Source organism: Heterodontus francisci, chromosome 19 (genome assembly GCF_036365525.1).
Source record: "Heterodontus francisci isolate sHetFra1 chromosome 19, sHetFra1.hap1, whole genome shotgun sequence".
NCBI lineage: Eukaryota > Metazoa > Chordata > Chondrichthyes > Heterodontiformes > Heterodontidae > Heterodontus > Heterodontus francisci.
The window spans coordinates 37,303,491-37,320,266 of NC_090389.1; the positions used below are offsets into that span (position 1 = coordinate 37,303,491).

The 16,776-nt window shown below is 41.4% G+C and overlaps 1 protein-coding gene across 1 annotated transcript in view; it reads right to left on the minus strand.

The window, feature by feature from the left end:
- Window positions 1-16,776, minus strand: part of gxylt2 (glucoside xylosyltransferase 2) — a 65,799-nt gene that overhangs the window by 16,758 nt on the left and 32,265 nt on the right. The window contains exons 3-6 of the mRNA XM_068051502.1: window positions 9,566-9,697; window positions 5,317-5,568; window positions 2,301-2,424; window positions 671-843 (exon numbers count right to left, since the gene is read on the minus strand). Coding sequence (XP_067907603.1) covers window positions 671-843; window positions 2,301-2,424; window positions 5,317-5,568; window positions 9,566-9,697 — 681 coding nt within the window. The remainder of the gene's footprint in view (window positions 1-670; window positions 844-2,300; window positions 2,425-5,316; window positions 5,569-9,565; window positions 9,698-16,776) is intronic.

The following is a 16,776-nucleotide window of genomic DNA, read 5'->3' on the forward strand; positions in this document are numbered from 1 at the left end:
AGGTGAAATAGTGATTTCCTTGTACTCCTTTCAATTTAGTATACTGTATTCACTGTTCACCACACAGTCTGCTCTACATTAGGGAGACTAAATGCAGATTGGGTGACCACCTTGCGAACAACTCCATTCAGTCCGTAAGCGTGACCCCATGCTACCAGTTGCTTGTCATTTTAATTTTCCACCTCGCTCTCATCGGACCTCTCTGCCCTCGGCCTACTGCAGGGTTCCAACGAAGCTCAATGGAAGCTCAAGGAGCAGCACCTCATCTTTCAATCAGGCGCTTTATGGCCTTCTAAACTCTACATGGAGTTAAACAATTTCAGACCATAATCTCTGCTGTCATTTTCTTCCTTTTCTTAGCATGCTTTGGCACACCTACTCTCAGCATATCTTGGTTTCTTTTCTTGTCCCATTACCACTCCCATTGGCCCTGCACGATTTTCTCCTGTCTTCCACCCTATAGCAAACCTTCCCTTTTGTTCTTTGCCCCAACCTACCCCATATCACCTGCTCAAAACCCATTACATTTCTAACTTTTCCCAGTTCTGATGAAAGGTCATCAACCTGAAATGTTAACTTTGCTTCTCTCCACATATGCTGCCAGACAGACTGAGTATTTCCAGCACTTCTTGTCTTCATTTCATATCACTTTGATGTTTGAAATACTTACATCACGTATAGCCTCATAAATTACTTTGAAGGCAGGCTGTTTATCATCATGATAAACACCACGGTTTCCATGGAGAATCGAAACCCCCTGGTCCTCTGCTCCCCGACAGTTGCTGCCATACATACAATGATCTGGTCTATAATTCCACTGACAAGGGAACACGTACAGATATTCTACAGAATCAAACAAAACATTATTTTAATATCAACCCAACTGAATACTAATCCTTGTTAAATGTCTTTTCTCAGTAAACCGCTTGACCCTTTGAGATTTAACTTCCGTAAAAATTTGGGATGTAGCTAAAAAGAACAATCCTTTCATGTTCCATGCACTCCTAAACACTAAACTTTAACATTAGTTTTTGCAGGTTTCCCCAATGACTCAGTGTGTAATTGTAACATGTGGTGTGGTACTAACCTGAACAGACTAGGGAGGTTGAAGGCACAGTCTAAGATTTCTATGAACCTAATGATCTAAGCCAGGCTGGCATTGACCAAAAAATTGACCATGGTTCCTGGCGCTATTGTTATGCAGTTACAAATGAGGATAGCGATGTCCTCGACAGCTGGAGCATCTGCCAACACTCAACGGCTAGCTTTAAAATAAGTTGCTAATGGTCTCCTGGCACTCAAACTGCATCTCAACATGACTCATTGCCCTCAAGAGAAAGGGAGAGAGAAGGAAGAAGAAAAAGTTTTGCAAAGAAATTGTAGGTTATGAAAACTTTCATAAAATCTCTAGACTCAAATTTCAAACCTTCATCAGTAAAAAGATTGGTTTATTTTTATTGTGATATAAAGGGTAGCATGTCAGGTTTACTATGTTTGTCTGAGCATGTGAAATGATCGGTTAAGGGCAAACACTGATAAGATATCAAGGATGAATTTTACTAAAAGCTTGATGCCACCAATCCAGTCATGTAGTCTGATTTATTGTCAGGTCCTAGATCATGCATCTTTCAATTACTAGCGAAATTGGTTAAAAAAGTGAATTGTTATTTTTCTTCATAATTACTAAGCACAATAAAAGACAATTTTGTGATCTTCACTGTTTAACTGCTAGGCATTACTTGTGCTTTGCTTCTGAGCTCGAAGACTGTCTCAATTAGATAATAATTGATTTAATTATCTGTTCTTCAATCTTTTACATGTGACACATTTAATATGCTCAAGTGCAAACAGTCACAATAACCCTGCATTCAAGTTGCAAGAACCCCAAGATTAGGCTACACCTGGAACTCCTCCCAATGACTTTGAAAATATATAAAACTATATATTTTTTTGTCCATACTCATTGTACCCACCAGTATTCAGGATCATCTCAGAGTCCAGCTGAACAGAGATCAGTGAGTGTATGTTACATTACAATGTAACTCAAGTGAATGTAAGATATGTGACTGGCAGGAAACTTTCAAGTTCTTTTCCGCAGCAAAATAATGAAGTTACTCCCCAACTTGCAGATAATACACAGGATGATAATAGAGAACAGAATCCATTGAAGACAGATGCATTCATCTCAAATGTCCAAATATTTTCAAAAATCATAATTAAAATGAAGAGTTAGATACAGTTATTGCCTTAAAAAAAAACCTTGGAAAATAATTTATAGCAGCTGACTTTGCATTACCTACCTGGGTTGAAGTGAAAGATTATATTTAATAAATCCTGGTCTCCCCATGTGATATCATTTTTGTATTTATGGTATAAAGGATACAACAATTCTTCCCATCTTAGTCCAGTTGGAATCATACTATTCTATAGTAACAGAAGACCAGAAACATTACTTATTACACATGCGAAGTGAATGACATTTCACTTACAGTCCTACTGGGAGCCAATACAAATCGATAGAAAGAGCACTTGTATCAATTAAGAAAGTACTGGTTATTTGACATTTAAAAATTACAAGATGAACACACTGCAGAAATTAGGGAAACACTATGCAAGGTCGATAATGTCTATAAGAGGTACAAAGAGGGCACGCAAGTTCTTGGATGCAGTTTTGGAGGCCCTAGTCCAAGCTGTGAAGAGCAGGAGGTGGGGGGCAGAAAGCCTTCAAGGCATCACCTTCTGCCAGTAGGAAGTTGTCACTGAGGTGGTCAATGCCAGGTGTTTAGCTCCCAGAACATGGCAACAATACAGAAACAAATGTAATGACCTCACCAGAGCGGTCAAGGTGAGAATCTTACTTCTAACCTCAAGTAATCTCTCCTAACACCTGTACCACCTACAGTCACACTACAATACTCCCCTCCCCCACTTCCCTTCACTCTCCTACAATCACTGCTCCACACTTCATGCCACCTCCTATTCTCACTTCCTCACAACATACAAACCATCCTGCCATGACAGTACATTCTCTAAACACTTCACCAAGCTGTCACTAACACATTTCCTTTCTTCTAGAAGACATTTACACACTACAGGCAGCAGGAGGCTGCGAGTACAGGAGGCCAAGATAATCAGTACACCTTGAACCCACTGGAAGAAATGAGCTGCCATCATGGGCAGGGGGTGAGTTACGGCCACAATGAGTGGGGATGCTGAAGACGACATCCTACAGGGTTTCTTTACACCTTACCCTCTTTATCCCTTATCACTTTTATCTCACATTACACACACTGGGCTGTATTCTTGGCGGTGAGCTCAAAAAATGGTAGCCTGCCCATGCAGGCTGCACGTCAAAGATCCGCCGCGATCTTAAGATGGTGGTGGCTTATTTAAATAGCCAGGGTGGCCCACCCCCCCCTCAATCACAAGGAGGGGGTAGGCTGTCCGTCCCTGGCAATGGCATCAGCTGCCTGTGCGCAGGCGCTGATGCCATTTTTAAAGGGTAGTCAGCCCTGCCGGGATATTTAAATTTTTAAAAGAGATATCGTCCCAGAATTACATAAAGTTCCAACGCCCTTTTTCCATCCCCCCAATAACAATTACATTAACTATTTGCCTTTCCCCCTAAAAGCACTGACCTTTAACATCTGACCTTCCCCCACATATTGCACAAAGTTTAAAGTACAACCCTTCCCACCATGATGTTCATTGGACCCCGTCCCCTCCCCTTCCCCACATTGATAAACATACCTCCTCCCCCCTCCCCACAGTGTTGCATCTCGTTTCCCGGACAGGGATCTGAAGGCACAGGAGTGCCGGCCGCCAGACCAAAGATCACAGAAGGCCCTCAAGATCATGGGCGAGTATATTTAATGAATTTTATTAAATTAAATATTCAAATTGTGGTCCCGTCGCCCAGCAGCAGGGGGAGGAATGGGCTGCCACGGAGCCTCACTGCCATCTGGAGGATCGGGCCGGGCCCTGTTGGTGTCGAGGTCTGTGGCGAGCCTCATCTGGAGCCATTTTCAGGCCCCCCTCCTGCCACGGATCACGACGTTGGGGGCTGCTTAAAATCCAACCTTCTGTATGATAAATTGAAGCTGCATTCAGGTTTCTCTCTGATCTCCTTTCATAAAGCTAGCTTTTCTCCCTCTCTTTCATTTCAGGTGTTAAAAATGGCGAGGCCCTTGTGCCACTTCAGGAAGAGGAGGCCAGCCTTCCTGAAGATGCAAGGTCACTCGATCTAATCACACCAAGCACCTGCTCAGAGATTTGCAGCACGTGTACTTTAGAGGGTAGGGTAAAGAAGGGGCCTTCACATGATGAATGATCAGCGTTAAGCTCGCAGGAGCCAGGGGAGGGGCATATGGAGCCACAGATGATAACACAAGACGCATGAACAAGCTATGCTTCTTCATATTAGTAGGTTTTGTTTACCTAAAACAAACTAATTTCTAACTTCTACTGCATTATGTCCATCTTGCAGCCAATTTTCTGGGTCTCACTTCTTTGTTGTTTTCCATTTCCAATCTTGATTGCCTGTGCGACATCCTGTTTTTGAAGCCAGCCTATCTGTGTCCCTGTTATATCATTGTTCACAGCCAAGAAACAGAATTAAAGACTTTCATGATAATGGTTGTGAGTAGTTTACAGATTTGTAGAAGCTAACAAATTGATTTATCGTCAACACATAAACAATATCAAAACTAGTTCATTAACATCTGAACTACCTATTGTCTCAAATACCCCATTTCTAGCTTGCTCAAATCCTATATATGTACAAGCACAACATTCAAAATATCACTTACTCTAAATACTATTTGGACCATTACACAGCATCTTATCTTCTGTAATCTGGGTCAAAGATCAGAGAGGCACAGTGGTTAGCACTGCAGCCTCACAGCTCCAGCGACCTGGGTTCAGTTCTGGGTACTGCCTGTGTGGAGTTTGTAAGTTCTCCCTGTGCCTGCGTGGGTTTCCGCCGGGTGCTCCAGTTTCCTCCCACCTCCAAAGACTTGCAGGTTGTTAGGTAAATTGGCCATTGTAAATTGCCCCCAGTGTAGGTCGGTGGTAGGAGAATGGTGGGGATGTGGTAGAGAATATGGGGTTAATGGAGGATTAGTATAAATGGGTGGTTGCTGGTCGGCACAGACTCGGTGGGCCGAAGGGCCTGTTTCAGTGCTGTATCTCTAAATAAATAAATAGTTTTTGTATTTTATCAAAAAAACCTTCCTGGGAAGAATCAGAACTGCTTTAAGACAAAGTTTCAGAAAACCTAATTGCAGGACCTATAACGAATTATTGCTTTTCTTGAACCTTGAATAGTTGATTTCTTATTCGAGTCAGATTCATCAGCATGACTCCTGAATTGACTCCAGCTGCTCCGTAATAAGGATGCCGTGCAAACCGACTGTACCATCCAATTCTTGGTATTTCATGCTCTGGGGCCATTGCTGCAAGTTGTGTGGAGTTGAACAAATTCAGGAAATTCCAGACATCATCAACTGGTCTCAGGAAGAGAACATCAGTATCAACATAAAGCAGGGAGTCGACATCTTTCAGAATCATCTGATTTGAAAGCAGAACAACAAAGGTTTTTATTAGATATATATGTGTATATATTGTTAAACTGAGACAGGAGCAATGCACTGTCAATTCAGTCTCATCACTCCACAGGTCGCAGCATATTAAAGTTTTCCCACCCAACCGGAAAACAATCAAATTAAACACTCTAGTCACCCAGAGAATAAAACAGACCACACCAGGTGGTCTTCAGACAACAAATTAACCATTTATTAAAACTAAATCTTAAACACTATTAAGATAAACCTACGTCCAAAGACCTCAACTTATTTTTAAACCTAAATCCCCCATTCACATACATACACTCAAAAATCAGTTAATTAGTTTCTTTTAACAAATGATGTTTTAAAAAATTAGCTGTTTCTTAAGAATAAATAAATAACTGGGTTAGTAGTCTTTGTGGGTGACATTCTTGATGGGCGAGGTATCCTAGTATAAAAATAATCAGATGCCACCTAAAGTCTCCACACGGATTTGATGAAACAGTCTCTTAGTAGGTAGGCATTCAAAGCTCGTCGGATGCAGCAGGCATCAAACAGTTCTTTAAACAAGGAGTATAGCGATGGGTCCACTAGGATCCACTGCGAATTCCAGGAAACACGATCAGTCAAGAGAGTGTCAATCTTGAAGCAAAGAGTCTTAGATTGGAAGTAAAGAAAAGGAATTTTGCTACCTCCAGCAACACAAATGGTCTCTTCAAAGGGTTTTTTCCTCCTTAGGCAATTAACACAGCCTGTAGCTCCTTGTAGAATTTTTGAGGGAAATAGCTCTTTCCTTCAGTAAGCAAATTTCGCTGGCGTCTCAAAAACTGGTTTTAGCTAGTTATTACACAGTTAAATTGAAACATTATACCATGTGACCTCCTCACTCTCCTTCTGTTGCCTCGGCAACAAATGCAGCTGGCATATTGTGCCTCAGAAATCTAAAATCTTCTCTGTCTTAAATGTACACTGTTTTTAACAGTCTTAAAGGCATGTTTCAGAGGAGAAATAAAATATATATAATAAATAAATCATAAAAATAAATTCAGCACAACAATTATCCAAAATGTCCTAATATTATACAAGAGAAAATGACTATCGTAGGTGGCTTAAGCTACCAGAATTACTGTTGTAACTCTGAATCTAAAGGAATATAAAGGTTTATCAAACTTTAGGATTATCTGGAGATATTTCCAAAAGTGGACACAGTAAATACACTCCTATTTTCATTTAGTTCTAATGGACAAGATAATTCACTGCTGCTCCATGTTACTAACATGTCATGGCATATCTCTTCAGATCCTTAGGTCACACCTACTTTACAATGGTTAATATACCAGTTTATTCAGGGGATATCAACACATCTCTGTCGGTACTTCGCTACTGCAATGCAAAATTTAACACAAGTTTAAGTGATTTTTAAACTGGCTTTTGAGAGACGAATGGGCTTTGCTTTTCTGGTACCTGCATTACATTTCAGGATGAGATTGGGTATGCCCATTTTCAAAATGGCTGAGCACAGAAAACAGCAAGAATATTTTTCGTACACCACTGCTAATGATGTAATCCAGTCTTGTCCAGAATGTTCCTTTATCCAGTAAATATCTTGTTACACATAGTTTTTCATCATCTTGCATCTAACTAGTTGTGATCATGATTTATTGAAACAAGCATCTCTTGGCCTGATTACAAAGCTGACCAAAGATTGACTTAATTGAAGATCAGCCTTTCCATTCCAAATAGAGCTACATTTCCCCTTGAGTAAATCTTGTCAAGTGTTGGAAGTCCTGAGCTTGCTGAGTAAGGGATCCATGTACAAATGACCCAGTGACTGATTTTTATGAAATTATCTTAATATATTTGAAACAGGTTCAAATCTTCACTCAGTCTAGACAACAGTTACCATTTCAATACTCCAAACTCATAACTATCTTAAGAAGCAGTCTTCTAATTCACTTTGGACAGAGGTCACTCCCCATAGCCTGTGTGCATATTATGGATAGCTTTGTTTAAAGTTAAACTGGTTACAGAGCTGGGAAAAAAATTAGACTCAATGTTTTACTTAAATTTGGACTGCATTAAAATACTTGACTGATATTCTAACTAACTTCACTAGCAGCCGAAACCCTTCCAATAACATGAAATTACCCAAAAAATTGAGTTTTGGTTGTTTCTACTTTATAGATACCTGAAACACGAAGAAAGGAAGAATTTGCATTTATATAGCACTTTTCATGACATGACCTCAGAATAAGCCAAAGCCCTTTACAGTCAATAAAGTCATTTTGAAGAGCAAGTCACTGTTATAATACAGGAAATGTGACACCAGCTCCCACAAACCGCAATGAGGTTAAGTGACGAGATACTCTACTGATATTGGTTGATGGAAAATATTAGCTGAGACACCAGGAGAAGTACCCTGCTCTTCTTTGAATAGTGTCATGGGATCTTTTACATCCACCTGAAAAGGCATATGGGACCTCAGTATAATTTCTTATCTGAACCATGTCACCTCTGACAGTGCAGTATTCCCAAAGTACTGTGTGGAAGTGTTAGCCTAGATTATGTTCTCAAGTCTCTAGAGTAGAGTTTGAACCTATGTATCTTCTTATTTAGACAGGAGTGCTACCACCTCTTATTTAGACAGGAGTGCTACCACCACGCCCAACTATAGGGATTTCAACAGGGAGTTTCAAGAGAGTTGGGCATGGTGATTGCGTGTTCAAGGATTCTGAAGTGGAAAAGGAGCAGGAGATTGGGCGATAATTGGAAAGGACAGATACAGCAGGGGATGAAGGACGACAACATATTCAAAGGGAAGAGGGATGACACCTGAAGAAAGGGAACAACTTGCATTGATATAGCACCATTAATGTAGAAAGCGTTTCAAGGCACTTCACAAAATAGTAATCAGATAAAAAAATGGATGTTGAGACAGAAGTATTCAGACTGACCAAAAACTTGGTCAAAGCAATGGGTTTTAAGAAGGGCCTCAAAAGAGATGGAGGCGCTAACTAACATTTCATCATATTCTACAATGTACTCATTTACAGCTAAAACTGCTACAAGATATGCTTTGTGTACAAAAAGGCTAGTAAATCATAATGTTTCTGAAAGCTAAGTACTTTCTTCTGCTTCTTCTCTAACTCAAGCAACAAGGAGGTCAAACAAGCCGAAGGTCCATCATAGTGAGGTTAAGCTACGACGTATTTGAACTCTATCTAGACATTTACTGTACAGCAAACAGTTTATGTACATCTGTCACAGTAAAGATATAAAACAGGTATCTTTTATTTCATACGTTTGGAAATTTGCATTTTCAGAAAATGTATATTGTTAAGTAATATCACAGAAATGTAGAGAATCAAATAATTGTAATATATTCTGGTAATAAACTAAAACTTGGTATATTTTTGATTTTGCTGCTGATACACTGTCCTTAGTGGCACAGTATATAAATGTACCGTGTGTTGTGCTGCTGAGTCATACAGAGGGAAAAGGCTTGGACTTCAATCCAAGTTTGTGCTGACTAATTGCTGCTCATATGGTATTGTGAGTGGTACAATTGGCCTCAGCGTCTCTGGGCTATAGTAGGTGAAAAGTAGAAAGAAAAGCCAAGATTTTCAATGCCAATGGTGATCCAGTGACCGGAGTAGAAGTGCGGCCATGGGAGACAATCAGGCACGATTGAGAAGGCCCCACTGTTGATTAAATCCACTAACGTTCACTCACTGTGATTACTCATGAAGAACCAGCAGATTATTGCAGACTTTCCAGTGCAGGCATAGATCGCTGAGATTCATTGCCTTCAGAAAAGGAGTGAAGATATAAAAAACTACCACAGCCCCTAAAAGATGAATTTTAAAAAAAAATTTCACAAAATGTTAAGTTACTTTAAGCTTTGAACCTAAATTTCAGAGCAGGATTATTCAATGGCAAATCTTCAAATAACTCTCCTTAGAATTTCAGTAATACAACTAAAGACAAAAATAGCAACGTACTGGAAGAAAGAGGCGTTGAGCAGCACATAGTTTAAATAATTTTTTCCATTCCTGGGGATTCCCCACTGAAAAGGTGATTGGGTAGATGTTATATTCAAGTTGCGACTTGAAAGAAAACGGCCATGCTTCAATCTGTTAAAATCAAAAACAAGGAATTATAATACAATACTCAGGATTTTATTTTTACAAAGACAGATTAGCAGAATTAAAATAATGCATGTAGATTCTGGAAAACTGTGAAATACAGCAGATAGCCACACTATTTGCAGAACAGTGGTACATCCACAGTATTTCAGTAATATACAAATGTACACTAATCAACTCTGCAATGCACTTCACATGCTCATTGTGCAACCTATACCCTATTCGAATTTTGATTTTTAAATCAGTGCAGTAAATTAAAAATTAAACTTGTTCTAACTGCGTAGTCAAAAATGAATTAGTGGCACAATATATAAATGTACCGTGTGTTGTGGAACTTCCCTGGTTCAGTCGTAGCTTAACTAAAGATGTTTACTTTGTCACTTTCACTAACAGTACTGTTGATGCGTTACACATTCAAATGGTTTTTATTTCCTTCATCAGTGAAAGTAGTCAACCTTCTGCACTAGAAAACAGATGTTGAAACAGTTCTCATTTCTTGTTTCCTGGTCAGCTGCAAAATTTGCAAAGTTTTACCAACTGCAAAGTTCTTTGTGAATGGGATTCAAAGACTTTTACTGTCTGAGGTAATTACAGGTTCATAATCCCAAAGACCGCTGACAGCATTCTTCAGAGATACGGCGAAGAATTGTAATTCAAGATGACAGATCCAGTGTTATCTGGGCTGATGAGTCTGCTGCTGGACTACATAAAATGGACCTAACAGCACAAATAGCCAGCTCAGAGAATCTGGATGAATAAAATAGACTAACAACAGAGATGTAACTGTCATACATGTGTTCTGACCTCAGTGCGACCGCTAATTTTAAGATATGAACCCCAGACCAATTTAAAGAATTACTTAAGATTTCATGTTTTAAGACTTTTATTATAACTGAAGGAAATCCCCGTTAACCAAATAGTACTTTCTTTCTTTTCTTTCTTGTTTCTTTTGGGCCTCCTTATCTCGAGAGACAATGGATTCGCGCCTGGAGGTAGTTGGAAATCCCCATTAACCAAATAGTACTTTGCAAGTAGCAAATACCCCAGATTACATAGAATGATATTTTCTTTACTTATTAAGACACTTGAAAACCTCACACCACACTGATACGTTACACAGTCCTTTTTGATGGTGAAATCCTTTGACGTTAAAAGTCCCAACACTCCTGCAGCAGTAATGGGTTAGATCTCCCAGACCTTTTCAAAAATCAATGTCCGTGTAGCTCACTTCTTCGAGCACTTTCAACCTGGATGTCTGTCCGCTAGTCTTCTACTTCTCCGTAAGCTTCAACTTTCAAAACAGGTTCAAGTCTTCACAGCCTTTTACTGTATCAGGCTTCCAAAAGCAGGTGTCTCCCTCTCTCTCGAGGCTACAAGTGCTGGTTGTCTTCCATACAGCCTGCAACCACTGGCTTCCTTTCTTTTTTTCTTTCTTACATCCTGCCTTGAGGCCACAACTGCTGGTTTCTTCTCAGACAGTTAAATTTATCTGGACTCAAAAGTCAACAACATATTGTCCTATTCCAATATGCAGGGTCCAGCAGTCTAGTTGCATGTGCCACCTGGACCTTCCATTGTTCCCAGGTGTCAACAGCTTCTTGGTACATTTGCATCTTCAGAATCACTGACTCTGTTTTCCAACCCAAAGTCTTTGATGAAACCAATTGCTCTTGAGGTGTTACCCCTGCAGTCTCTTTGATCAAGACTTTTTTTTGGAAAAGTTTTGCCCTTCAGCAGAATGGATGTGAGGTCACCTGACCTTCCAGACTCCATCTTGAACTTCTAAAAATCACTTTTTTTTAAAAAAAAAACATTCATAACATATGCCAAAAATCACCTTCACCAAGTGGGGCATGAAAGTGTCCCCAAAATCATCTTCATAAAAGAAATGACTGAGGTGATCTGATAATGTAGTGGAGGGCATTAATGTCACATCCTGTAAACAAATTTGCAGTTTATTGCCTGTTAAGTATTGCTGTTGACTCCAGTAGCTATGTTTCAACTGTTAAACTTTGTGGACAGTCTGCAGTAACCAAATGACAAAAACAAGCTGTTCCACAGAAATTACTTTAAAGTCTGGCGTTAACACTTCCTACTACTTTATAAAGAATACACTTACTGGTTCAGAGATTTCTTCCTGTTTTTATGGTTAGCCATTTACATGTTTCTGTTTATTGCAATGTTTGATTGTCTATTGTACCTTGCACACCACCATATAGTTGCCAACTTCTTTCATTTACTCAAAATGACCATTACGTTCAAACCTCGGAAGAGCATCCCTCGCTCCTGCACAATTGTGATATTATTCGTTTCTTTATATCAAACACCATCAGAAACTTTCTGAATAAGATCAAAAATGGACTGCAAACTGCATTGTATTGTGGATGGTCTATGCTATAGATTCTAGTAGAAACAGAATTAAGACTCTTGCAAATGAATTTCACTTAGGTCCCTTAGAGGAAGCGATCTTACCAGCTGTCTGGGATCTTCCTTGCAAAGGGCGACACTCATGCACCTTCACTTTCCCATCCAGGGAAAGCTGATGCTACCAAGGTTGGGGAAGGGGGGGAAACTTAAGTTTTTTAGTGTAGTTGGGGCGGGGCCACATCAACTCTGCATTTCTAGTGCTGGGGGCAGGGGGAAGGAGTGACCTCTGCACAGAGCAGTGGGAGGAGGGAAGGCAACTCTGCAATGTATGGGGGCGTGGCGAGGGGAGAACGGATCAGACATTTATTTGCTGTGCAGTGTGGGTGGGGGGGGGGGGGGTGGGGGGTGGTACGGGGTTCAACTCTTCAGTTTAGTGGCAGGTCTGGCAGCCCTTTAAAAATGACCCTTGCGCTAGCACAGAGGCAGCTAACATAATTTATGACGTCGCTGATGCCGACCCCGGGGACCTTGGGGGGGGGGGGGGGGGGGGGGGGGGGGAAGTGGTCCACCCTGCATGCTTAAATGGGCTGCCGTGTGCTAGATCGTGGCGGTGTAACAGTGCACAACCCATGCATGCGGTCCGCCATTTTTTCCGCCCGCATCCACTCCTGGCAGCAGGAAAAGAAAATTCAACCCTTGAACTGTTAACTGACCCCTGATGCGTGGTTAGTGCCTTGATGTCCGAAGTCTTATTAAGCACAAGGAAAAGAAAACAAAACACAGTCTCATCCTTCCCTTTTTCTGCAATCTTGTGCAGCGCCACAATCCTCAGAGATATTTGTGTTCCTCTAATTCTGGCCTCTTGTGCATCCCTGATTTTAATCGCTCCGCCATCTGCAGCCATGTCTTCAGCTATCTAAGCCCTAAGCTCTGGAATTCCCTCCCTAAACCACGTCGCCTCTGTCTTGCTTTAAGAGGCTCCTTAAAACCAAGATTTTGGTCATCGGACCAAATATCTCATGTGGCTCAGTGCCAAACTTTGTTTTATAATGTGAAGCACATGGGGACATTATACAATGTTAAAGGCGCTACAGAAATACATGTTGTTCTTGTTAAGCAACTACACGATTGAAACCCAGTTCCATCGATAGCTAAGCACACTACACAAAGCTGGCCATGGTTTAACAATAGAGCAGCGTTAATCTGAAAGAATCCATAATTGGCTGGTGTGAGAAACTGTAGGAAGAGCAAATATTCACAGGCAAAGACATGTTGTTGGAGGCAGTACAGAATTATGCAACTTGAAGTAGTTTTCTGTATTTTACAAACAACTACAGTTGAACCTTCTGGCTGGGGTACTGGTCCTTCATGGTTAATCGTTCATTACAATCTCCCTGCTCAGCATAGTGGGGAAAGCCTTTGCTCGAGTCGCTCTGAACAGGCTCCAGAAGCTGGCCGAGCGCGTCTACCCTGAGGCACAGTGTGGCTTTCGTGCAGAGAGATCGACCATTGACATGCTGTTCTTCCTTCGTCAGATACAGGAGAAATGCCGTGAACAACAGATGCCCCTCTACATTGCTTTCATTGATCTCACCAAAGCCTTTGACCTCGTCAGCAGACGTGGTCTCTTCAGACTACTAGAAAAGATTGGATGTCCACCAAAGCTACTAAGTATCATCACCTCATTCCATGACAATATGAAAGGCACAATTCAACATGGTGGCTCCTCATCAGAGCCCTTTCCTATCCTGAGTGGTGTGAAACAGGGCTGTGTTCTCACACCCACACTTTTTGGGATTTTCTTCTCCCTGCTGCTTTCACATGCGTTCAAATCCTCTGCAGAAGGAATCTTCCTCCACACAAGATCAGGGGGCAGGTTGTTCAACCTTGCCCGTCTAAGAGCGAAGTCCAAAGTACGGAAAGTCCTCATCAGAGAACTCCTCTTTGCTGACGATACTGCTTTAACATCTCACACTGAAGAGTGCCTGCAGAGTCTCATCGACAGGTTTGCGGCTGCCTGCAATGAATTTAGCCTAACCATCAGCCTCAAGAAAACGAACATCACGGGGCAGGACGTCAGAAATGCTCCATCCATCAATATTGGCGACCACGCTCTGGAAGTGGTTCAAGAGTTCACCTACCTAGGCTCAACTATCACCAGTAACCTGTCTCTAGATGCAGAAATCAACAAGTGCATGGGTAAGGCTTCCACTGCTATGTCCAGACTGGCCAAGAGAGTGTGGAAAAATGGCGCACTGACACGGAACACAAAAGTCCGAGTGTATCAGGCCTGTGTCCTCAGTACCTTGCTCTATGGCAGCGAGGCCTGGACAACGTATGCCAGCCAAGAGCGACGTCTCAATTCATTCCATCTTCGCTGCCTTCGGAGAATACTTGGCATCAGGTGGCAGGACTATATCTCCAACACAGAAGTCCTTGAAGCGGCCAACACCCCCAGCTTATACACACTACTGAGTCAGCGGCGCTTGAGATGGCTTGGCCATGTGAGCCGCATGGAAGATGGCAGGATCCCCAATGACACATTGTACAGCGAGCTCGCCACTGGTATCAGACCCACCGGCCGTCCATGTCTCCGCTATAAAGACGTCTGCAAACGCGACATGAAATCGTGTGACATTGATCACAAGTCGTGGGAGTCAGTTGCCAGCGTTCGCCAGAGCTGGCGGGCAGCCATAAAGACAGGGCTAAATTGTGGCGAGTCGAAGAGACTTAGTAGTTGGCAGGAAAAAAGACAGAGGTGCAAGGGGAGAGCCAACTGTGCAACAGCCCCGACAAACAAATTTCTCTGCAGCACCTGTGGAAGAGCCTGTCACTCCAGAATTGGCATTTATAGCCACTCCAGGCGCTGCTTCACAAACCACTGACCACCTCCAGGCGTGTATCCATTGTCTCTCGAGATAAGGAGGCCCAAAAGAAAAGAAAGAAAAGAACAATGGGCCAGAACTTACTGCAAAAATAATGATAAAGTTAGTGATGCTCACCGTTACTCATGCACATAATGGACAGCAACTTCAGACATGCATAGTTATATCTGAAAATACAGAAGTTACTCCCTGATTCACATAGGAGACTATGACAACAAAACCAGAGCGCAAAATCTAGGCTGATACTCCAGTGCAGTACTGAAGGAGCACTGCACCAACACAGGTGCCAACTTTCAGGTGGGATATTAAAACAAGACCCCGTCTGTCCTCTCACGTGGACACAAAAGATTCCATGGCACTTTTTCAATGAACAGCAGGGGAGTTATCCCTGGTATCCTAGACAATATTTCATCAACCAGCCTCACCAAAACAGATTATCTGGATATTATCACATTGCTGTCTATTGGATCTTGATGTGTATACATTGCTGCCACATTACAACAGTGTCTACAATTCAGAAGTATTTCACATGCTGTAAAGCACTTTGGGACGTTCTGAGGTTGTGAAAGGTGCCCTGTAAATGCAATTCTTTCTTCCTTTGGCTGAGATCAGCTAACTCAGTACAGACCAGGGATCAAACATGGAATTTTCTTGTTGTGTATGGCACAACAGCTCAGTGTAGATACCAATTTTAAATATAGACAGAATTTTATTGACCACTAGTAGTTACTTGTATAAAATAATTGAGTCAACGAATGTTCATTCAAACTGGTTGAATTCCGTCTGCTGCAGGTTCTGAACCTGCATCATACAAACACCAATTAGTCTCCAGGGTGACCGATCCACCACCTTTTTAAAAATCAAGAACACTGGATTTAATTTCAGAAATGGATTCTAGTGTGCAATTAACTACAAGAACAGCAGTAACTAAGCCAAAATATTTAACTGTACTTTGAAGCAAGGAGAAATTTAAGCTACAATATGCTCTCTATGTGGGATGCATCAATATATAAAAGTCATTAGACCATCAAAAGAATTAGACAGAAATTCAGAAACACAACATAAACTTAAGAGTATCAGGCAAACCCCCCACCTGCCAAGACTGAGGCACACATTATTTCACCACATGAACAAAAACTTAGCATTGCATTGGACATTTGCATACTACCAATGTTGAAACAATGGGGACCCCAGCAGTTGCTTCCCCAATACACAGAAGTGGTCAAACCAGTTTTTGTCACATGACTAGCTGGCAGGAGTTCTGAATTTGAACTTCCACAAAGGATTTGAACTCAGAATGCTGTGTGCTCACGGACTGAGAACATCTCCTCTGTCTGCCTGCCTCCATCTCTTTCCCACGGAACTAAATCTTGCAAAGAGGGAACAGTCTCCTATGTGAACAAGGTTTAAGATGAATACTGGGCCCCAATGAAACACGAGACCATATCTTCAATCAAGGACTACAGCGAGTTCGAGAAACAGTACCAAGTTATTGCCTCAAACAGTTCTACTTATCTTATCTTCTGCTCTTTCTGTCCCTATTTGCATGCGTGTATCACCTGTGCATGCTAGCGTGGGCGCGTCATATATCCGTAGGCGTGAACCATATTAGAATTTAAGTTTAAGGTTTAATAAATTTCATCTTTCTTCTGTAAACCAAAGAAAGCCTGTTTGTGCTCATTTCTTTGCCTCATAATTAGAAAGTTATTAACAAGGATTCACAAAGGGAGAACTCAAAACAGTGTTTAAAATTAAACCCTGCTAAGACCAGGTGAAGACGGCAAAAGACCCTTAGACACATTGCTCATCCGGTCG